The sequence below is a fragment of the Dromiciops gliroides genome, chromosome 6, assembly GCF_019393635.1.
Source record: "Dromiciops gliroides isolate mDroGli1 chromosome 6, mDroGli1.pri, whole genome shotgun sequence".
Taxonomy (NCBI): Eukaryota; Metazoa; Chordata; class Mammalia; order Microbiotheria; family Microbiotheriidae; genus Dromiciops; species Dromiciops gliroides.
The window spans coordinates 7,759,332-7,782,258 of NC_057866.1; the positions used below are offsets into that span (position 1 = coordinate 7,759,332).

Genomic DNA, 22,927 nt, shown 5'->3' on the forward strand with positions numbered 1-22,927 from the left:
CCTGTAGGTCCAGCAGCCTGGCCCCCAACAATGGGAGCAGGCAGTGCCAGGCTGGCTCCACCCTGGAGAACCAGATCTGAGTTGGACGACGACTACTATCCTCAAGGTGGCTGGGACACGGCCTTCCTGGTCACACTGCTGGTGGTGGGGCTGCCGGCCAATGGGCTCATGGGATGGCTGGCGGGCTCCCAGGCCCGGCACAGGGCTGGCAAGCGTCTGGCCCTTTTCCTGCTCAGCCTAGCCGTCTCAGACTTCCTCTTCCTAGTGGCCACTGCCTTCCAAGTCATGGAGATTCGGCTGCAGGGGCACTGGCCCCTGGGCACGGCTGCCTGCCGCTTCTACTACTTCCTCTGGGGCATCTCCTACTCCTCAGGCCTCTTCCTGCTGGCCGTCCTCAGCCTCGACCGCTGCCTGATGGCATTGTTGCCTCGGTGGTATCCCTGCCGCCGCCCATCCCGCCTGCCCCTCTGGCTGTGTTCAGGGGCCTGGGTGCTTGCCACCCTCTTCAGTGTGCCCTGGCTCATCTTTCCCGAGGCCAACGTGTGGTGGTATGACCTCGTCATCTGCCTTGACTTCTGGGACACTGAGGAGCTGCCCCTGAGGGTGCTGGAGATCCTTGGTGGGCTGCTGTTCTTTCTCCTCCTCCTGGGCTCTCATGTGCTGACCCAAATCCAAGCCTGCCGGCTCCGCCGCCAGCAGCCTCGGGACGCCAGAGCGGGGACCCGCCTGGCCGGCTTCTCCCGCGTGGCCGCCACCATCCTGTCTGCCTACGTTGTCCTTCGTCTGCCCTACCAGCTGGCCCAGCTGCTCTACCTGGCTTACCTGTGGGACGCCTACGCTGGCTACTTCCTCTGGGAAGCACTGGTCTACTCTGACTACCTGCTCGTGCTCAACAGCTGCCTGAGCCCCTTCCTCTGTGTCTTGGCCAGTGCCAACATCCGTGCCCTCCTTCACTCCATGCTCTCCTCCTTTGCTGCCGCCCTGGCGGAGGAGCAATTCAGGGGCATCATGCCTGCAGCCTCACCACCACCTCAGCCAGAGCCAGCAGTGCAGCTCCAGCCCACTCCCACCACTCAGCCCCAGCCCCAGCCCCAGCCCCAGGTGAACCCCATGGCCCAGGTCCAGGTGAACCCTACTGCCCAGCCCCAACCAAACCTGGCAGATCAACCTCCTACAGCCAACCTTCCAGCTCAATCCTCTGAACTTCCCCCTACCTCAACCTCTGAACCCTGTGAAGGACCCACAACTAGTCTACCCACAGAACAGCCCACAACAGTTGCCCCAGAAGAGCAGGTCATGCCCCCTGCCCCCGAGGGGGAGAGCTCTGGGGATGCACCTCCAGAGACATCCCCTACCCATGGCCCCCCTTGAAAGGAGAAATGTGGACTGGAGTGAGGGAGGCAGACAAGGCTGCCCCACCGCAGGGAGCCTGGAGAACCAACCACTCCCAGCCAATGGGCTGAGAGCCAGAAGAGAGAAAGAAATCAAGGGAAGATCCCTCTTATTCACCTGAGCTGGAAAAGGTGACCCCTCGGGTGGCACAGGGAATGAAAGCCACAAGTGTCATCAGAGGAACCAGCTTCTCCTCCCTCTGTCCACCCAACAAATAGCTCCCCAGGGGTCCCCTGACTCGAGGACTCGGAGTTAGCTATGAGGGGTGTGCCCCTGGCTCCCTCCAACCCCAGATCCTTGGAGCAGGGCCCTAAGCTGGTACCTCGGCCCTGGTGTGGGCCCCCCGCTCCCCAGGCAAGTAGCAGCTTCCACAAATCAGGCATTCCCACCTACCTCTTGCTCCTCCCTCAAAATGCCAAGAAGAGAATGGAGATGCCAGAATTGTCGAGGGCCCCCAACCTCCTCTCCAACCTCCCAAAGTGGCCTCCCCGGGAGATTTTCCTAACTCCCTCTGAAGGGAGAAGCCTAGCCTCTGTGCTCTTGTGGGGGGCAGGACACCCGATCTGAATCCCACCAAAGACAAGCCGGGGGCGGCAGGAGCGTCCTTGACTTCCCGAGGGAAGTCCCTGGACGGCTCCTTTCCATTTCATGAAATCTTCCACGTTGGTCCAGTGTGGTTTGAGTGCCCGGATGTTGATTTGTGGAAGCCTCCTGCTGGGCAAAGCAGCCCTTTGGGTACCTCGGACCATGAGGCCCCAGTCTCTTCTGGGCTGCCTACCTTCACCTCCAGCCTCTCCACCTTAGGGTGCAGAACCTCCTCGATGGCAGGGCCCAAGCCAAGCTTCACTGGCAGTGGCTCCAGCCTTCCTGGTCAGCCTCGGCTCACAGACCTCCAAGGAGCGGGAGCAGGAGCTCCCTCCCTACCTCCCAGACAGCTCAGCCCACTCTCTCTGCTAGGGATCTTTTCCTCATGTAGGCTGATCTTTTCTCTTCCATCTTCTGCCTCTCACTGCTCTGGACCTGCTCTCAAGGGCCAAGGTCACCGAAAGAAGTCTGCTCTTTCTTCCTCATGACAGTGAGCACACTCTCCCTGCTACCCCAAGCCTTGTCTTCCCCACTGCAGTCAAGCAAGCCTTGTTCCCTCAAGGTCTGTCAGTCCAATTGGACAAACAACGATTAAGTGCTTGCTGTATAAGCCTTTTAACCAATTTGGACCCAGCTCAGCCTGCCAACAATGACTTTGCTAAAATGAGGTACCAAAAATGGTATACAGCTCTATGAATGTGGATAGCATAGGGCATATAGAAGGCAGATTAAAATGGCTTTAGATTAGCTCTCTTGGCTGTCATGTCATGCTATGGACTCACCTTGATCTTGTGGTCCACTCAGACCCCCAGATCTTTTTTCACACAAACTGCTTTCTAAACACACTTCCCCCATCTTGCCCTTTGTGAAACTTGTGTCTGGAACCCAAGTGTAAGACTTTACATTTACCCATATTGAATTCCATCTTATTTAATTCAGCCAAATATCCTAACCAGTTGAAATCATTTGGTATCTTTGTTGGGTCTTTTTGGATCCAGTGTGTTTGCTGTCCTTCCTTGCTATGTGTCATTTGCAAATTTGACAAGAGTGCCATCACTGATAGGCAGCATGGTATAGTGGATAGAGCAATGGCTTCAGAGTAAGAGAGAGCCTGGGTTCAAGTCTTGCTTCTGATACCAACTGGCTGTGTGACCTTGGGCAGCTCACCTACAATGCTCTCAACCAACTCTAAATTGGTTGGGGGGGGGATTTCTGAGTCTCTTGGCACTTTAGCTCTCTCCTAAGTTGTTGGGCTGTTGCCAATCTGCTTTTGGGCATTGGTGGAGGGAGTTTCCTCACCAAGAATTCCCTACATCCATGAGTCTGGATGAAATGAGAAACATTATCTCTATTCTACTTCTTCCAAGTATCTGATTAAAGGAATAAACAGCCCAGGGTCACATGCAGGTCCTTGGGAACTCCATGGGAAATCTCCTTTTGAGTTGGCAAGGAGCCACAAACCACTCTTCAACCACTTCTGAGCCACAGAAATGGACTGTTGTCTAAACCATACCTCTCCATGCTACACAGGTTGCCTGAGTCCTCTTCTTAATATACCTAACTAGATGGCTCTTTCCTGCATTTTCTTGATTGCTATTCATCAGGGCCAGCTGGGTGGTGCAATGGATAGAGCACCGGCCCTGAAGTCAGGAGGACCTGAGTTCAAATCCAGCCTCAGATACTTGACACTTACTAGCTGTGTGACCCTGGGCAAGTCACTTAACCTCATTGCCTCACCCCCAAACAAAAAACAACAGTATAATCATCTGCTTTGGGAGGTGATGAGTTCTATGTAACCAGAGGTCTTCAAATAGATCCCTTCCCCTAGCAGGAGAAAGGGGGACAGGTTGATAGAAACACCTAGAATGACTGAGTCCATGGGTACAGGATCTGATACCAAAAGAATTCAGCCAATTCCTGTGGTTGGCAGCTTTATTTGGCCTTCTCATAATCGATGTATTCAAGGGTCCCTTCATTTTATGTTTCTTGCCTTACACTGGTGGATTTGTAAAGTGTTCCACTTCCCTATGTCTACCTCGGTGTAAAACCCATAGATTCTAACTTCTGGGAGCCATGCTGAATCAATCTGTGCTTATATATGTATTTGATATGTATAATATGTATATACGTGTTATATATTTGTAGAATTTATATATTTGTCTATGTGTGTATTTACACACACACATGCACACACATACACAGCTATATCTTTTTTTTTTTTTGGTGAGGCAATTGGGGTTAAGTGACTTACCCAGGGTCACACAGCTAGTAAGTGTCAAGTGTCTGAGGCTGGATCTGAACTCAGGTCCTCCTGAATCCAGGGCCGGTGCTCTATCCACTGCACCACCTAGCTGCCCCTAAAGGCTATATTTCTTAGACCCAAACAAAAATGCAATCCAAAGTTAGAGGTGAGACAGAAATACATCTTGTATTTTTTGTGTATTCTGCTGATGGTTCTTACACTACTAACAAACTCAGTGGCTAGATTAGAAGTGAGCATGGCCATGTTTTATTTCTAGTGATCCAGAATGGGACTAGGGCACCTATTGGGGATATTGTTAAGGGGATGCCTGTTGGGGTATCAGTTGAACTCTGGGTCTTCAGAGGACCTTTCCAGGGCCAAGACTTGATACTTTTGAATTGTTCCCCCTGTTCCCCCCGCCACATCTCTACAGAATCTTTCCTAGCATGAGACTCAGCTCATATGCCACCTCTTCCATGAAGCCTACCTAGATTTCTCCCCTTCCCATGCCCCAGCCAGTCATTTGTCTTTGGAAAACCCAGAGACCTGCATTCCTCTCCTATGTCAGCCAATGCTCTCTTGGCATTTTGCCTGTTCATTTCTCCTACTAAACTGGGAGCTCTCTGAGTGCAGGGCTTGACTTTTAGATATACCTGTTTCCTCTCCCCAGTGCCCAGGATCTGACTGGTTTTACACAGAGGAGACAAGGGATAAATATTTGCTTGCTACCCGACAGACGTCTCCAGCCCATCAGTCCAGACCAAACTGCAGGTTGCCTGAGTTCTCTATGAGGGAGGCAGGCACTGAGCTGAGTGTTGCTGGGAGAGATACAATAGAAGACCCCAGATAGAAACTGCAGCGAGGCTCCCCACGGCCCAAACCGTGCAGAGTCAAGACCAACTGTGGCTCTCAGCCTGTAACGCTCCCCTCCCAAGCTTACTGTGCCCACTGCTGCCCCAATATGTCCCAGCTTCCTTGGCATCACCCTGGCCTCCGAAATGACCTCTGCCCCCAAAGCGCACAAGCCCACAGTCCTTCAGGGTGTAGTTCTCTGGGACTTATACACCTGATTCACGCTGAGTGGGAAGTAACTGACTGCAGCTTGATGTAGCTGTCCCATTAAGAGCTTGCATTTTAAAAGCAGATGGTCAAGGAGGCAGCAAGGAAGGACTCACTGATTTAGGCCCCTTGAAAAGAACTCAAGTGCTTCAGTTGGGGGCCCATCTTGCTCTGGCCAGATCCCCAAGGCCCAGTGGAGGCAACCAGAATACTGCTCTGCTCTTTGGGTTAGCATTCAGAGCTAGCTGTAACTGCCTGCATTCTAGACCTAGGACTCTCTACTAAGCCATATGGCCCAGAAATGTGGGACAGGCAATATTGTATCCAAAGATGCTGGGATTCAGATCTTGTGTGTTAAACAATCCAACCCTTTCCCTATCAACTTATCGACTGCCTGGGACCTCCTCCTCTCCCTCCCCCTCAAGGCAGAGGGCCATGAGGGGGCACACCTTGGATGTCTGTTGTATTTCCCAATGTGCCTAGGACAGTGCTGGACACATTACTGGTGCTCAATAAATGCTCGTATATGCTGGACAGACTGAAAATGCCTGGAGCGTTTCTTTTGTTTGTTCTGGGATAAAAAGGAATCAAAACCCTGAGGATCTGTCAGAGAGTCCTTGGGGGTGACGTGGGGGCTACCAACCTTTGGGGTTCCAAAGGAGCCCCTCTGAAACACAGGGTCCTCAGGGAAGTGGGCCCCCTCTAGTCCTTTCTCACCCTCCTGGGCCTTGAGGCTGACACAGAACTGGTTCCCTTGATGCCTACCCACCACAAATTACTATGAGGCAGATGGCTCAGAACAAAATGGGAGTATCATAGAACATGGAATGTAGGTGCCAGGAACGCCCTTGGAACATGGAATGTCTGAGCTGGAGGGCCTTTAGAACACAGAACATGGAATGTTCTAGCTCTGTGAGGGCGTAGGGCACAGGAGATGACACAGGCTCCTACTACACATCGGCTGAAGGAATGGAGGAGACAAGAGTCAGGGTGAGCATAGACCATCCTGTCCAGGAGGGAATGACCTTGTCTGGCCTCTCCAGTGAGAACTGTTTGTTCCTCAGTAGCTGTGTGACCCTGGACAAGTCACTTAAAAAACATTTGGAGCCATCTCCAGTCGTCCTGATCTATGACTTGCTACTGGACCCAGATGGTTCTGGAGGAGAGACTGAGGTTGGTGACCCTGCACAGCCCTTCCTCACTTAAATCCAGTTCAGTATAAGTCATAACATCGCCTCCCTGATGTCATGGTCCTCTTTGAGAACCATGGAAGATATCCTTCAAGAACGAAGGACAAAAACAAGTACAGATGAGAAAACTGAGGCAAATAGGGTGATGTGACTTGCCCAGAGTCACTCAGCTGGTAAGTGTCTGAGACTGGATTTGAACTCACAAAGAGGAGTCTTCCTGACTCCAGCCATCTAGCTTCCCCAAACATCTGTAGGGCTTAACGAAGAAGGTTTAGCTGTGCTCTGCTTGGTCAGAACTGGGAACAGAAGCTACAAAAAGGGGCAGCTTTGAACTTGATATCAGGAAGAAACATCTGAACAAAAGCTGCCCCAAGTGGGATGAGCTACTGATTGAGGCTGAGGGCTCACCATCACGTGGATGCTGGAAGGCTTGTTCTAGATATTGTAGAGAGGATTTCTGTGCAAGTAGAGATTGGACTCGATATCCCCAAAGATCCTTTCCAGCTTTGAATGTCAGGGATTCTCATTCTGAGTCTGTTCTGCTCTTGGATTCACTGGAAATGAGGGTAGGGTATGCACAGTTTTACCCCTCTTTGGGCATAGTTCCAAATTGCTCTCCAGAATAATTGGATCAGTTCACAACTCCACCAACAGTGCATCAGTGTCCCAATTTTCCCACATCCCTTCAACTTTTGTCATTTTCCTTTTTGTCATATTAGCTAATCTGATATGTGTGAGGTGGCACCCCAGAGGGTTTTTTTTAACTTACATTTCTCTAATGGATAGTGACAGAGCATTTTCTTTTCATGTGACTATAGATAGATTTGATTTCTTCTGAGAACTGCCTGTTCATATCCTTTGACCATTTATCAATTGGGGAATGACTCATATTATTATAAATTTGACTCCAGTCACTATATATTTGAGAGATGAAAGACTCATGATTCTTAAAAAATTATAATGCATATGACAGTTCTCTAGTGTGTCAATACAATTAGCAATATCTCAAGGCTCCATGATGCCGCCAATGCAGATTACTACCCTTACATGACCTGGAAGCTGGGTCTGTGGGACTTCAGCCAGCACACTATCCATCACTGGACCCTCCTGGGAAGCCTTCCCCATTCTCCAGAGCCTGATAAAGTTGGGCCTGTGCTTGAAGCACCTTCCATAGCCCACTGCCACCTCCCCAACCAGTCCAGGCTTTGGGGAAGGGAGAGCTTGACTGAAAGGTCTCCAAAGGTATCAATGATCTCTTAACTGTCAAATCTAATGGCCTTTTTTTGGTCCTCATTCTCCTTGGCCTCTCTAGAGCCTTGCACACTGGTGATCACTTTCTCCTCCTTGATACTCTCTTCACTCTAGGTTTTCAGGACACCCTCCCCACTTCCTGGTTAATCCCCTACCTATATATATGATCAACCCTCCATCTCCTTTGCTGGAGCCTCCTCCAGATCTTGCGTTCTTGTGGCAGCTAGGTGGCTCAGTGGATAGAGCACTGGCCCTGGAGTCAGGAGGACCTGAGTTCAAATCCAGCCTCAGACACTTGACACTAGCTGTGTGACCCTGGGCAAGTCACTTAACCCCAAATGCCTCCAAAAAACAAAAAACAAAAAAACAAAAACTTAAACAGATCATGCGTTCTTGCCATGAGAGTCCCACAAAGCTCTGTCCCAGGCCCTCTGCTCTTCTCCCTCTAAACTACTTCACTTGAGGATCTCGCCTGCTCCCGTGGACCATGTGTATGCTGATGATTCTCACCAATACTTATCCAACTTTATTCTGCTGATCTCGAGACATCTCAAGTATCCAGACATCTTTTTTCTTTTTTTCTTTCTTTCTTTTTTTTTTTTTTTTGGTGAGGCAATTGGGGTTAAGTGACTTGCCCAGGGTCACGCAGCTAGTAAGTGTCAAGGGTCTGAGGCCGGATTTGAACTCAGGTCCTCCTGAATCCAGGGCCGGTGCTCTATCCACTGCGCCACCTAGCTGCCCCTCTAGACATCTTTTAAATCAACGTGTTCAAAACTGGCCTTGTTATCTTTCCTCTCAAAGCATCCCTTCTGGGCAGCTAGGTGGCGCAGTGAATAAAGCACCAGCCCTGGATTCAGGAGTCCCTGAGTTCAAATCCGGCCTCAGACACTTGACACATACTAACTGTGTGACCCTGGGCAAGTCACTTAACCCCCATTGCCCCGCAAAAAAAAAAAAAAAAAAAAAAAAGCATCCTCTCTTCCGGGACCTCCCTGTTACTGTTGACGGTACCTTCATCCTCCCAACCCCTGAGACTCCAATCCAAACCTCGGAGTCATCTCCCTCATTCCTTATATCCAATCTATTGCCAAGGTCTGATGATTTTCCCTTTGTTGTTGTTCGTCCTTCTTTCCTGAACCTTTGTAGCATCTCTCGCACACACAGCCCTATCTCCCCGCTGACGTTGCCACCACCCCAGCAGGGTCCTCGTCTCTTCCCGTATGAGCCCTGGCTCAAGCTGCCGCCCGGTCTCCGGCCACAAGTGCCTCCCTATTGCAGTGCATCCTCCTTGCGCTCAGCTGCCAAATGATCTTCCTAAACTGTAGATCCGACGATATCCCTCCTCTATTCGCTATCACATCTAGGATAAAATGGAAACCCTCCGCTTGGCCTTCGTCCATCCAGCTCCCTGCCCCTGTCCGGGCGTCTTACTCGTGACAAGCCCCTCCCGGCTCGCCTGCAAACCAGCCGCTCCATCTCCAGAGGGTCTTGGGCATTTTCTCGGCCTGGCTCCCATGCCCAGAATTTTCTCCCTCCTTTCTCCCTCTCCCAACTCCCCTGGCTTGCTCCAAGTTCCAGCTAAAATTTCACCTTCTCCAATCCCTCTTAACTCTGTGGCTTCTTCTCTGTTGATTATTTCCTACTTAGCTTTAATATAGCGCGGGCGTACACAGTTGTCTCCCCCATTAGATGGTGAGCTCCCTGAGGGCAGGGACTGACTTTGGTACTATGCCTGGGACATATGTGTAGACTTGACTGACTGATCGAATAACGAAGGCTGATAAGCAAGCCAAGTAAAACTTTTTATGGTCCATCTGCCAAAGAAGGTGAGGGAATGCTGAATACCCGGCCCAAAGACACCAGGCTGGGATGGCTTAGCACTCAAATTCCAATCCTCCTTCTTCTCTAGGGGGACCAACCTGGCCCAGCTAACAGAGCCCTGAATTTTATTGGGGAGGGGGAGATGGGGACAAAAGCAGGGGTGGGGATTCTTCCTAGATCCTGGCCATGATTCTCCTGAATTGATGTGATTCCATTCCGTTCCATACTTACCTTTCCAAGGGCAGGGTCAATAGAAGTGGGGTGGGGGAGGAGAAGGGACCTAAGAATATTATTAATAACAACTTCGCTTCTTAGACACCCTCCTCAGACATACTTTGGAATGGAAAGACCCGAGTTCAAGTCTTGGTCCTGCCACTTAGTAGCTATGGGACCTGGAGTAGGGGTGAGGGGTCTTTCCTCTAAGGCCTCAGTTTCCATTCTTTGGACCTTTACTCACACACACACACACACACACACACACACACACACACACACACACGATGTAGGACTGCCTCATCCTATCTCACTATGTGAGCTTGGCCAAGTCTGTTCTCTTCCTTGGGCCTCGGTTTCCCCGGCTGTAAACTGGAGGAAGGGTGTGGTCTCTGGGGTTCGTCCCACCTCTGATAATCTGCTCCTGCACAAATAACCCTCCGGATTTAGAGATGGAAGGAACGTTGGGTGTTATTAGTCCAATCCTAGGTTTTACAAACGAGATCACTGAGGCTCGGAGAAGGGCGAAGACTTGCCCACGGTCCTATAATAGAACTAGAGTTGGAACTCAGATCTTCAGGGTCCAATAAGGTGTCCTGCGCCCCAGGGCTGCGGGGAGCTGGGGGCAGCCTTATTCCTCCCCTCCCCGCAAGTTAGCCGACATGGGAGGGGCTCTGCCCCCAGCCCACCCCTCCACTCCGCTCCTTTCGCCGCTTCCCTTCCCTCTCTTCTTTTCCAGCTCTGCTGACGCTCCGACCCTTCAGGGGCCCTTCCAGGGGGCTATGGCTGGGGGGAGAGGAGTGCCGAGTGGGAGAAGGGTCCCAGATCCCCGTAGCCCCCTCGTTCTCAGGGCTGCTCCTCCCCTCCTTTCCTAGCCCGCCAGAATCCCCGCCCTGCTCCTTCTCCGCGAGCCCCCCTCCTTCGGTTCCCCCCCCCCTCCCCGTCCCGTGACTGCCTCCGACGTCCCTCCTCCTACACGCCCTTCCCCCAGGCTCCTCCCTTCCCAGCCCGGCCCCTCTCCCCCAGCGGCCGCCCCCAGACTCCTCCTCCTTCTCCCCCACTTCGAGCCCCCCCCCCACCCCGCCCCTCTCCCGGATCCCAGCCCCTCTTCCTACACCCCCCACTTCCCCTAGGCTCCTCCCCTCCCAGTCCAGGCCCTCTCCCCCTGTGGCCGCCCCCAGACCCCTCCTCCTTCTCCTTCCAGGCCCCGCCCCCGCCCCGCCCCTCCGCCCCTCCTCCCCACTCCCTCTCCCCCTCCCCCCCACGGGCATCCTTGGTCACTTCCTGATTCCCGCTTCCTGCTTCCCAGAGTTGGGGATCCAGAGGCACCGCCGGACTCGGTCCCGCTGCCCCGCGCAAGCGGCGCCCACCCGCCCACCGGTGAGCAGGGGCGGGGCTGGGGAGGGGGCGCGGCCGCCCGAGGCAATCACTTCCCCCCCCCCCCCCCCGTGCACTGGAACCCCAGGACCGGCCGGGAGCGGGGCTGGGGCGCGGGATACAGGGGAGCCAGGGGCGGGGGGAGGGGACCCCTCCTGCATCCCTCCAGCCAGCAGCGCCCCCCCCCCATCTCTGCTGATGTGGGTGCTTCCCGCCACCCGCTTACTCCTTAGTCCAGCAGCTTCGGCCCTGGCCTAATTCCTCTGGAGGAGGGGAAGGGGGACCTACAGCTCCCCCTCCCAGGCCAGGCAGAGAAGGGGCCTCACCCATCTATTTGGGACCAGGCCTGGGGGAGGGGCGCCCATCCCAGCAGACAGACTAGGGGAGGGGATGATTGGGAGCCCAGGTCAGGGAGCCTCTGGGAGCTGGAAGGAGGTGGTTTAAGGACAGCCCTATTTTCCAAGGCCTTGGGAGGAGATTTCTGGAACACCTCTCCCCCTCCCCCCTCCATCCCTGCAGATGGGAACTGCTAAAGGAAAGCTTCCCAAAGTCCCCCAAGAAGCCACAGAGAGCCTTGGGTTTCTCTATCACCTAGGAGGGAAGGAGGCAGAAGGGGCATTGTTTCCACTTTACAGGTAGGGAAACTGAGGCCCAGAAAGAGAAAGAGAAATGCCCCAAGTCAAACTGAGCTAACGTCAGGGCCAGGACTAGAAATGGAGTGCTACACCCCACCCCCTTTTCCTTTGACTTAACGCATAACATAGCGTAACACAAGATGGGGTCTGGGTTCAAGACCAGGCTCTGCTGCTGGCCATCTGGGTGAATCTGGGAAGGTCCCTTTTCCTTCCCGGATTCAGTTTCTCTATATGTAAAACGAAGGGGTTAGACTCCATGAGCTATAAGGTCCCTTAAGGCTGCGAGTCTGTCCTGCCCCTAAGTTGCCTAGGGATGTCCTCTTGTGGCCCCGGAAGAAGGGGGGCACTGAGGTTAACTGTGGGGGCTGGGGCTTGGGGGGGCAGGGTTCATTTCTGCTTTTCTCTTGCCAGACATGTCATTCCGCAAAGTGGTCAGACAGAGCAAGTTCCGGCACGTCTTTGGCCAGCCGCTCAAGAATGATCAATGCTATGAAGACATCCGGGTGTCCCGGGTCACCTGGGACAGCACCTTTTGTGCCGTGAACCCCAAATTCCTGGCAATCATCGTGGAGGCCAGTGGTGGGGGGGCCTTCATGGTGCTGCCCTTGAGCAAGGTGCCTGCATGAGCAGGGGGTGAGCCCCTGGGGGGGGGGTATTTATTAAGGACATAATCTGTGTTAGGCCCAGACAGATAGGAGCGGCTTTCCCCTCAACGAAATTACATTCTTCAGGAGGATGGATGAGTGGATATAAAATATATGAAAGTGATTGGAGGGGGCAGAGAGCATTAACAATTAGGGTTATGGAGAAAGCCCTTGTACGGGAGGTGTCTGCTAAGAATTCCAGAGAGCAGAGGTGAGGAGCAAGTGCATTCCAGGCCAGGGAGACAGGCATTGCCAAACCATATGAGAAGTGGGATAGAAAGGCCTGGAGAAATTAGGCCAGGTGGGTTGACTGGAGTGCAGAGTGTGTGAGGGGGAGTCTAGAAAAACAGGTTATCATCAGACAGTGAAGGGCCATATATACCAAGCTAAGAGCTTCCAATTGCTCCAAGAGGTAATAGGGAGCCATTGGAGATAATAGTGGAGGGGTGTGCTCTGGTTACTCAGACCTGTGCTTTAGGAGAATCATTTCAGTAGCTGAGGGAGAGAGGAAAAACTAGCAGGGAAACCCATCGGTTGTTTTGATTGCATTTTGTAGTCCGTGAGTGTCTCACTGCATTTTAACTCCAAGCCCGAATCACTGGACTAGCCTGAGTTAGGCCTGGCCCAGTGCAGAGGCTAGTGCCATAATCCAGGTGAGAGGTGCTGACCATCTGAGCTAGGGAGGGTAGGGAAGGGCAAAGGCGTGCAAGGGGAATGGACAAGACTTGACAACTATTGGATGCCTGGGGGGTCGAGGGCAAGTGCAAAGTCAAGGATGACTTTGAAGTCATGAACCCCAGGGATGACAGGGAGTGGGGTACCCCAGCAGAATTAAGGCAGTGGATAGAGTATTGGGCCTATAGTCAGCTTGATCTTCATGAGTTCCAATCTGGTCTCAGACACTAGCTCTGTGACCTTGGCCAAAGCTGAGCCCTTCATCCTGTTGGCCTCAGTTTTCTCATCTGTAAAATGAGCTGGAGAAGGAGATGGCAAACCAGTCCAGTATCTCTGCCAAGAAGATCCCAAAAAGGGTCATGAAGAGTCAGACACGCTGAAAATGACTGAACACTAGAAGAATTAGGACTGTTCAGGAGAGGGGCGTGAATCACCCTCTCTCTGGACTGCATTTTCTCTAACCCTCTGGAGAGGAGACTAACCATCCCGCGTGTCTGTTCACATCTCTTATCCTGACCTTGAAAAAGAATCAGGAAGGCCAGGCATGTGTTGAGTCCCATTGTAGAGACAAGGAAGTGAAGGCCCAAGCTATAAACTAATTTGCCCAAGGTCACCGAGATTGTAAAGCTCAGTATCAAAAATTGCTACTGGATTTGGGCGAGAGGCCTTGGGATGGGGCTGGGCTGCACTGCTCACTCCCTGTGGGACCTTGGGCCAGTCCCTGCCTCTTTCTGTCAGCTCTCTCTCCGCCTCCCCAGCCCTGGGGCCTCTGCTCCTGTGACCTGTGGGGTCCCCCTGACTTTCTCTTCCCTCTCCACCCTGTTCCATGCCTACAGACGGGGCGCATTGACAAGTCCTACCCCATGGTATGTGGGCACACCGGACCCGTCCTTGACATTGACTGGTGTCCACACAATGATGAGGTCATTGCCAGTGGTTCTGAGGACTGCACAGTCATGGTGAGGGGCTGGGGACTGAGCCGTGGGGAGAGAGGGGAAGGCCCCCTCCTCTGGGGGCCCCCTGTTAACACTTGGCCACGGGGGGTCCCTGTGGTCTGGCCCACAGGTCTGGCAGATCCCAGAGAACGGCCTGGTGGTACCCCTGACAGAACCCGTGGTCGTCCTAGAGGGCCACTCCAAGAGAGTGGGCATCGTGACCTGGCATCCGACAGCCCGGAACGTTCTCCTCAGTGCAGGTCTGATTCCCCCCCCCCATGCTGCCCTTGAGTCACCCAAGGGCTCAGGGATAAACCTCAGGACCCCAGTGAGCTTGGGGCAGCTAGGTGGACTAGGAATGGTAAGACCTGAGTTCAAATCCTTCCTCAGATGCTTATTTAACCGGGCAAGTCACTGAATCTCCTGGCCTCAGTTTCCTCCTCTGCAAAATGGAGATAATAATAGCATCTGCCCCAGAGGGTTACTGTGAGGACAGTGTCTGTAAAGCACTGCAGAAATGCCGGCCCGCTCTCAGAGAGACCTGGCCTTGTCACTTCCTAGCTGTGTAACCTGCTCTGGGCCTCAGGTGCCTCCAGGTTCTCTGTCTCTGGTCCCATGACCGGATCGGCTGCTTGTAGACCTGGGATTATTAGCCTTAGCCAATGATGAGCAGCTCGGCTCCTGCGATTAGAAGGGTTGTAGTTAATTACTCCGTTGCGTAATTGGGTTTCTTCACCTTTGCCAGTCCGAGCAGGGGGAAGGACTTGTCGTTGTTACCCTATTGGCCAGATAGGATGAGCAAGGGCCAGCCAGCGAGTCAGTGGCAGAGCTGGGAATGAAAGCCAGGCCTCTGACCTGAGCTAGTAGGCAGGTATCTGGGCATGGAGAGATCTGACCGCTGGGCCTGGGGCTCTGCAGGCTGCGATAATGTGGTGCTTATCTGGAACGTGGGCACGGCCGAGGAGCTGTACCGTCTAGATGACCTGCACCCTGACCTCATCTACAACATCAGTTGGAACCGCAATGGAAGCCTCTTCTGCTCCGCCTGCAAGGACAAGAGCGTGCGCATCATTGACCCACGACGCGGCACCCTGGTGGCGGTATGTGTGCCCCCCCCCTCCACTGGCCACCCCACAACGAGAGGGGGGTCGGAGAGACTGGGATCTGGGGTCTTAGTGAGCTGAGCCCTGAGGGCAGATGGCGGGTGGGAGTTGAGGTGCTGGGAACTCACTTCTGGGTTCCCAGGGGCCTGTGGGAGCAAGGGAGTCATTGGGTGGGATGTGAGCGATGTGTGGCCGGGCTCTGTGTCCACAGGAACGAGAGAAGGCCCACGAAGGAGCCCGGCCCATGAGGGCCATTTTCTTGGCTGATGGCAAAGTGTTTACCACAGGCTTCAGCCGGATGAGTGAGCGGCAGCTGGCACTCTGGGACCCGGTAAGCTGAGGGCTTCTGAGGGGCCGGTGTGGTTCAGAGCACACGCTAGGCTAGAGAGCTGGCAGCAAGGTGGGCAGGTGAGCAGTGGGGGCTGGATGCTTAGCAAAGGGCGCTAAGTACATGGGCAGGAACCCTAACCCTAATTCCTGGAGAAGGCAAGCAGGCTCAAGACCCCCAACATCATGGAAGGCCAGATGGTACAAAGAACATGGAATGTCAGCTGGCTAGGGCGTGGGCTTTCAGAGGACAATCAGACCCTAGAACACAGAATGTCAGAGCCTTGAGGAACCTAGAACATGGAATGTCAGGGTGGGAAGGACCACAGACCATAGAACAGAGTCGGACCATAGACACTACCAAAGCCAACGTCCTCATTGTTCCGTGGGGCCAACTGAAGGATGGGGCCGAATGGGATGGGGAACAGAACAGGGATCTCACCCCCCACCCCCATCCCACCCTCCGGCACCGCTAACGCCTCCTCTCATGTGGCAGGAGAACCTGGAGGAGCCCATGGCTCTGCAGGAGCTGGACTCAAGCAATGGGGCCCTGCTTCCCTTCTACGACCCCGATACCAACGTCATCTACGTCTGTGGCAAGGTGGGGATGAGCTGAGGCGGGGACATCTGGGGGGTGGGGAGAGTGTGGAACCTGTGCGGGACCCTGATATCCCTCGGACCCCCACTTGTTCTCTAGGGGGACTCGAGCATCCGCTACTTTGAGATCACCGCTGAGCCCCCCTATATCCACTTCCTGAATACCTTTACTAGCAAGGAGCCTCAGCGGGGCATGGGACGCATGCCCAAGAGAGGCCTGGATGTGAGCAAGTGTGAGATCGCCAGGTGAGGGGCCGGGAGCCGGGCCGGGCCAGGCCTTGAGCCTTGACCTGGGCTCACGATCCTTCTTCCCCGTACAGGTTCTACAAGCTCCATGAGCGGAAGTGTGAGCCCATCATCATGACTGTGCCCAGAAAGGTGAGTGGGGCCCATGCCCTGGCCCTGGACCGCCTACGTCTCCCGCCTGATTCCCCAGGTTCTATCTTCCACCCTTTCCAGCTCTCGGGCCAATGTTTGTCTGGCCCGTCTCTGGGCCCGGTGGTGTTGGGGACAGGCAGGTCACCAGGACTAGCAGAAGGAAATAGGGATGTTCAGTGTGGCTTAGAAGCCTCGGGGAGGGCCTGGCAGCAGTGCCCAGGGGCTCTCCTACCCCACTGGGCAGATGGGACCAGTACACCATCCTCAAGGCACCAAGGAGCCGGAAGTCCCCAGAGGATCCAGAAGGCACTGGGAGCTGGATTCCCGCTCAACTGAACTTAACAAATACAGAATTTGAGGGTTGGGTGGCCTTTGGCTATACCCAGCCCAAAGGGATCCTCACTGCCTGAACCCACCTCCTGGGAGGGAAGGCCCCCACCTGTCACAGCCGCTCATCCCCGCCGCCCGCCACAGATCCCACTGGTGCAAGCTTTTCTTGACCTTGGGCCTCAATCTGCCCCTTTGCAACTTCCCCTATTAGCCCTGGGCCAGGGAGAACAAATCAAATCCTCTTTCCCCATAAGGGCCATCCCCCAAGTCTCCTCTCCTCCAGGCCAAGCATCCACCCTGTTCTTCCAGCCCATCCATCCTCATGTGACCCAGGCACTCCACTAGCCTGGACACTTCAGCTTGGGCCACCAAGGATAGTCTAACTAGGGCGGGATGTCAGAGCGTCCTGGGTGGAGCAGCTACCCCTAGAGCAGTCTCCCCCACAAGAGCTCAGTGACCCCCTCAGGGGATGGAGCAGGCTCCTTTCATTTACTGATTGGACTAGTTACCTCTGAGGTCCCTCCCAACCTGGGGGGGATCCTGCGGTTCCCTGAGCTAGGCCTCAAGTGTGGCTGGGGCAGAGGGGCAAGTCCTGCGGGCCAAGGTGTGGAAGCTGGACGGCCCCTGCTTCCCTGCAGAGTCTGAAGAGTTAAGATTTCTCTGGGCTGGCGGTAAAGCAGACTTCCAGGTGGAGGCCAGACCAGGGTTGTGGCTCAAGCCAAGACATTTGGACTTTGTCTGGACGACTAATGTGTCTGCCTGAGGGTGGGGGCCAGAGGCAGGGGGTCCCATTAGGCTCCCAGGTGAGGGCTGACAAGGGCCTGAGCACCAGGAGAGACACACGGAGGCTGACCGCTGGTAGTGATACAGGAAGTGCACACAAGAGACTTGGAGTCAGACTTAGAGTCCCACGTTCAAGCCTTGGTTCTACCCCTGGGCAGTTTGGAGGCCTCAGGCTGGTGGTCTCTGGGCCTCACTTTGCCTGTCTGTAATGTGGGGCCACAGGCTCAGTAGAGTGCTCTGACTTCAGGTGAGGACTCTCGGCCCTTTCGGTCCATCTCACCCCTTTGGGGGTAGGGAGTCTGTGGGCGCCTCTTCCTCCGCCCTGGCCTAGCAGAGGCTCTCTCCTACCCCCACAGTCAGACCTGTTTCAGGATGACCTGTACCCAGACACAGCGGGGCCTGAGGCTGCCCTGGAGGCTGAAGAGTGGGTGAGTGGACGTGATGCGGAGCCACTGCTCATCTCCCTCCGTGAAGCCTACGTGCCCAGCAAGCAGAGGGACCTTAAGGTCAGCCGCAAAAACGTCCTCCATGACAGCCGGGCGACCTCAGCCCCCACACCCACCCGGGCTGCGGCTTCCACACCGGCCTCCACTACCACCCCGGTCAGCGCCCCAAGCAGCAGCAGCAGCAGCAGCAGCAGCAGCCTCCCTGCGGCTGGGGTATGTATCTACCTGCCGGCTGGCCTAGGGCTGGCCAGAAAGCAGCAGGGCCCAGCCCAGTCCATGGGAAGGAAGAGAAATAAGTGGAAAACACCACCCCCTTCCATGGGCCTGGCAGGCCTCTGACTTGTTGGGTGCTAGGGTGGGCAGGGCTCTGGGAATTTCCCCAAGAACTCTGACTGGGTGAGGACACACTCTCTGGCCCAGTCCTGCCTGGGCCTTACCAGTTCCCTGGTTCCACAGCAGGAGTCTGCGAAGCTAGAAGAGGTAACCCGTGAGCTCCGGCTGCTCCGGACACTGGTGAAGGAACAGGGGGAGCGCATTGCCCGCCTTGAAGAACAGCTGGGCCGCATGGAGAATGGCGACGTGTAGTGGCCATCCCTCCTGCCCTCCCCAGGCTCTGTGGCGAACTCAGCGTGGGCTAGGCCTGGGCTCGCATGCTGAGAGGCCTCTCCTGGCTAGGCAGCAGGAAGCTCTGGTCTGGACCACTTTTATACTTGTTACCGAGAATGATTTTTTACATATATATATATATATATATATATGTATGTATGTATGTATGCATATACATATATACACACCAGGCAAGACCTTCCCACACCTCCATATACATATATATATATATATATATGTATGTATGTATATATACACACCAGGCAAGACCTTCCCACACCTCCAAGAGACCAGCTGTCCCTCTCCCAGCCCCCCGAAGCCCACACTCCTAGGCTCACCCAGACCCAAGTCTCCTGCCCTCGCTCCCCGGTGGAAGTTATGGGCTGACTCTATTTTCATTCCAAATAAAAACCTCTTTCTAAGAACTTGGCCTGGCTTCACCCTTTGCTGGGGGGGCGGGCCGGGACCAGGGGAGGGGGAAGGTGTGCTTGGCTACTGGGAAGGGAAAAGGCATCTCTACCTTCCAGTCGTGGGCCTGCTGTTCTGCGCCTCTGTACCCCAAACTACCTTCCCTATAAGCCTGTTTGCTCAGAGATAAGAGGGCTCTAGTGTCCATGAATCTGGGGTCATCCCCACTCCCTGAGTTTCAGTCTCTCCCTATCCACTGGCTGTTCCCTCTGCCCACAATCAGGCATCCTTCCTTTATCTGACCAGATCCCTCCTTTCCTCCCAAATGCCTGAGCTCACCATCCTTGCCCTCTCTTGAGGGTCTCCTCTAGGTTTGGGGGACACGACCCTCCCCTGGGCTGCCTCCTGCACTCCCAAGCTCCCCTAAGTCTTTGGGGGACCTTCATCCATGCCACACTAACCATGGGGTCCCTCGGGGCTCTAGCCTGGGCCACTGGCCCCCGCTTGATGACCTCATCAGCCCCCAGAGATTCATTGACCATCTCTGCCCATGATTCCCAGAGCTTTCTATTTAGCCTTTGTCCCCGCCCTTCGCCAACAGCACCTTGGACATCTCAGACAGGACATCCCGTTGGCAGCAATCCAAAACGACTCACCTCCCAAAGCTCCCCTTGGCCCAACTTTCCCAGGCTGCATCAGTCACCCACCTCAAAACCCGGGATTCGTTCTGGACCCCTCCCTCCCACTCTTCCCACATGTCCATATTGTTGCATGGCTTCTACCTATGGTCGGTCCCTGTCACTCAGACCACCTCACACCTGGACTGTTGTGATATCCTGCTCTCAGGACCCTCCACCAGCAGCCAGTGATTGTCCTGGAGCCCGGATCTGATTGTCACTCCTGCTCAATGAATTCCTGTGGCTCCCTATTACTTCTAGGATCAGATAGAAAATGCTGTGGGTTCTCTTAGTGCCCTTCCTGGTTTTCCCAGCACTTGGTGATCACCTGGTGTTACAGACACTTCACCTCTCACCTGCTGCCTTTGCATCGGCCCCCTTCACCTCGGCCTCCGGCCCCCTTCAAGCCCTCCCTGGCTCCCTCCCACTGGGATCCCACACACTTGTTAACTGTTTCCTTTGTTGGAAAGTGAGCTCCCAGAACTTAGTGCTCATCCGTGCCAGCTGCCCGGCCTCACCACCCCAAGCCCTCAGCTCCTAGGCCTCTGGTTTGGGAGAGGAAGATCGCTCCTGTTCAAGGCCATGGCCAAGAGCAGGGTGAACAGGCAGCCCCACCCCCCCAGGCTGATCTGCATCAGCCTCCCCTAGCTCTTCCCCAGCACTGGGCCCCTGCCTTCTTCAGGGAGGGGGTGGGCAAGAGACAGGAAGCCGGAAGCCCCAGGCTAACCCAGGTCACGGTCCCTACCTCCTTCACCCTGTCTGCCCACCCCAGGCTGTTACATAGTCAGAGCTACGGACGACACCAGAGTGCCCAGGCCCAGCTCCAAGACCAGAGGGGCCTGATGGTGAGTTGGGGGGACAGTGGGGAAGGGGAAGTGGGCACAGATGCTCTGGGGGCTGAGGACCCCAGGCCCTCTATCCCAAGGCTAGCCAACTCCAGGGATGGACCAGGCCAGGCACCTTCTGGGACCTCTGTGGGTCCTGCCTCCCCGATGCCCATCTCCTAGGATTTACTTTTGACCCAGCCTCAAACTTCACAGGTGTTGCAAACTCCTAGCACCTGCCCTGTGGCTTAGAGCATCAGAGTTGTCTGGGGCAGTTAGAAGTGAAGGGACTCACCCAAGGTCACACAGTTAGATAGGGGCACAAGCAAGCTTGAACCAACTCCAGTTCTCAGGCCAGGCTTGGGTATCTATCCACAAGGTCAGGGATCCTTTGATCCCAGTGCTGGGCCCAAATGGCTGGAAGGGGATGGGGTAAGGTGCAAGTGGGAAGGGGGGGGGGGGACAGGCCAGAGTTCCCAGGGTCACTGGCCCCATCCCAGGGCCCACTGAGGGTGGGGAAGCGAGGGGCCAGAAACAGGCTCTCAGCTCTCTGCTTACCCCTGCAAGCATGCACAAGTAGAACAGCCACCTGCTTTGTTCCAACCGCAGGCTTCCTCTGATGGAGGCGGCAGCATTAGCATTGGGTGCGTAGGTTACATCCCCAGGGGTGCACCCCCCACGGCTGGCTGGGGGGGAGGGAGGACAGGCCAAGCAGAGAGATGAGGGAAGGTCTGTGCCCTAATTGGGGAGCAGGGGACCCCAAGACTGGTAGGGAGGGCGCCAGCAAGGCCCTGGGCTCTGCTCTGGGGCAGTAGGCCCATGACCGCACCTCTGGCCCAGAGATCAGGCACAGGGGAGCCCTCTGAGGGAGGTGTCAGGTACTCTCCATGCCAGTTTGCATCCTGTGGCCTAGGACTGGACTTCAGGTTTGCAGAAGAGGGGCTCCCTCCCATCCTCGTAGAGAAAAGCCCTCCCTGTCACTATCCACCCCTTAAAGGTGAAGAAGCTGGGGTCAGAGTAGACTTGCCCGAGCCAGAGACTGAAATCCTGGCTCTTCTCCGAAGCCAAGTTCCAGGATGGGAGGAGGGGACCAGGCTGGCCTACATACTTGAGGAGCTTCCCCACTGGGCAGAGGTGCCCATCCAGTCATCCCCAAGTCACACAACCCTGTGTAAAGGCACACTTCCTCCTCACCTCAGCCTCACAAGAGCCCACGCCCATTCTACAGATGAGAACACTGGGGCTTGGGCGGGTACTCGATCAGCCTCAGGCGAGTCAGTAGGAGGGCTGGGCGCCTTACTCTAGACCTCATGCAGCCTCTGAGCTGGGCCCCAAGGCAGCCAGGCACTTGGAGAGTGAGCCCTTCTCCACCTCTCCCCTCCTCCCTTCTCCAGGCTCTGTCCAGGCTCAGGGGCCTGATGGTGCTGGCAGCTCTGCCAGGGGCACTGGGCTCTGAGGAAGGCGGCTCCCACAACTCGGTCACCGTGTGCCTGCTGGTGGTGCTGCTGCTGCTCCTGATGATGGGCTTGGCCCTGGCCTGGTACCACCTGAGCCGAGAATCCAAGGGCTACTACCACCCCAACCGCCTGGGCACCTCCCTGTGGCGCCAGGCCCGCCGGTTGCTACGGGCCACAGGGCTGAGCCGCTGGCTGGGAGAGTCATCCGTCACAGAACTTCAGGACAGCATGGAAAAGCAGGAAGATGAGGAGGGCGAGGAGGAGGAAGATCTAGAACCAGAGGAAGTGAAGGAGGAACAGCCAGGCCAACAAGAGAAGGATGGTGTGCCTGGGAGCCCAGAGGCAGCCCAGGGGGGAGACTGCCCTGAGCAGGGGAGAGGCAGCGGGGTCCCTGCACCTGCGTCTGAGCCCCCCAGCGCTGGGGGCAGTGCCGAGGCCCTGCTGAGTGACCTCCACGCCTTTTCAGGAAGTGCAGCCTGGGAGGATGGGGCAGGGACAGAGGGGGGGCAGGGCCTCAGTGTCACTGCGCTCTAGGTGTGGGCGAGGGGGGCTTTGGCCCAGCTTCTCTGCCCCAAGGCTGCCAGGGGGATAAACAGGACCCCACCCCCAGCCTCCCCGGAGCCCCGCTCAGCTCAGCCTGCCTACTCCCCAGTACTCTTCGCTGTCTACTGCCATGATCCTGAAGGATTGGGGGGCACCACACATCTCCCCACATCCATGACCCCCAAGACTGTGTGCCAACAGCAATGCCCATCCATCCCTGCACTCTCCCCTCTCACCCCAGACCTCCCTGCCCTTGTATGTGTGGGCAAAAGGACCAAGATGCCCCCTCAAGATCCAGGATGGGGTGGGGGGCTGCCCCCTTTGAAATAAAGACTCTTGTGCTGGATTCCTCTGTGCTTTTCAGACACCCCCACCCCCCCAACCCCAGCCTCTCTCCTGTCCCTGCCCAGGGCAACCAGCAGCAGACCT

General features: G+C 55.3%; 3 protein-coding genes across 5 annotated transcripts; all 3 read left to right on the forward strand.

Annotated features, from left to right (window-relative positions):
- The first annotated feature begins 30 nt into the window (after nucleotides 1–30).
- Nucleotides 31–1,371, forward strand: GPR152 (G protein-coupled receptor 152). Its single transcript, XM_043972058.1, has one exon. It carries the CDS (start codon nucleotides 31–33, stop codon nucleotides 1,369–1,371), a length of 1,341 nt encoding a protein of 446 aa, XP_043827993.1.
- Nucleotides 1,372–11,002: 9,631 nt separating this feature from the next.
- On the forward strand, nucleotides 11,003–19,011 carry CORO1B (coronin 1B). 3 transcript variants are annotated; one of them, XM_043970143.1, is made up of 12 exons: nucleotides 11,018–11,133; nucleotides 11,650–11,765; nucleotides 12,177–12,379; nucleotides 13,921–14,043; nucleotides 14,150–14,279; nucleotides 14,938–15,119; nucleotides 15,334–15,453; nucleotides 15,946–16,050; nucleotides 16,147–16,292; nucleotides 16,367–16,424; nucleotides 17,894–18,196; nucleotides 18,440–19,011. In XM_043970143.1, exons 3-12 carry the CDS (start codon nucleotides 12,179–12,181, stop codon nucleotides 18,566–18,568), a joined length of 1,497 nt encoding a protein of 498 aa, XP_043826078.1. In that variant the 5' UTR covers nucleotides 11,018–11,133; nucleotides 11,650–11,765; nucleotides 12,177–12,178; the 3' UTR covers nucleotides 18,569–19,011. The 3 variants fall into 3 exon arrangements, with proteins under 3 accessions (XP_043826080.1, XP_043826078.1, XP_043826081.1); XM_043970146.1 differs by having other exon boundaries at nucleotides 18,443–19,011; XM_043970145.1 differs by lacking the exon at nucleotides 11,650–11,765 and having other exon boundaries at nucleotides 11,003–11,133.
- A 1,405-nt stretch (nucleotides 19,012–20,416) lies between these two features.
- On the forward strand, nucleotides 20,417–22,836 carry LOC122730793 (protein tyrosine phosphatase receptor type C associated protein). Its single transcript, XM_043970164.1, has 2 exons — nucleotides 20,417–20,519; nucleotides 21,893–22,836. Exons 1-2 carry the CDS (start codon nucleotides 20,517–20,519, stop codon nucleotides 22,487–22,489), a joined length of 600 nt encoding a protein of 199 aa, XP_043826099.1. The 5' UTR covers nucleotides 20,417–20,516; the 3' UTR covers nucleotides 22,490–22,836.
- The last annotated feature ends 91 nt before the right edge of the window (nucleotides 22,837–22,927 follow it).

Coding starts and splice junctions, on each gene's coding strand:
- GPR152 (XM_043972058.1), top strand. CDS start 31: ATGGGAGCAGGCAGTGCCAGGCTGGCTCCACCCTGGAGAACCAGATCT.
- CORO1B (XM_043970145.1), top strand. CDS start 12,179: ATGTCATTCCGCAAAGTGGTCAGACAGAGCAAGTTCCGGCACGTCTTT. Junction 14,044..14,149: donor CTGAGGACTGCACAGTCATG/GTGAGGGGCTGG, acceptor TCTGGCCCACAG/GTCTGGCAGATCCCAGAGAA. Junction 16,425..17,893: donor TCATGACTGTGCCCAGAAAG/GTGAGTGGGGCC, acceptor CTACCCCCACAG/TCAGACCTGTTTCAGGATGA.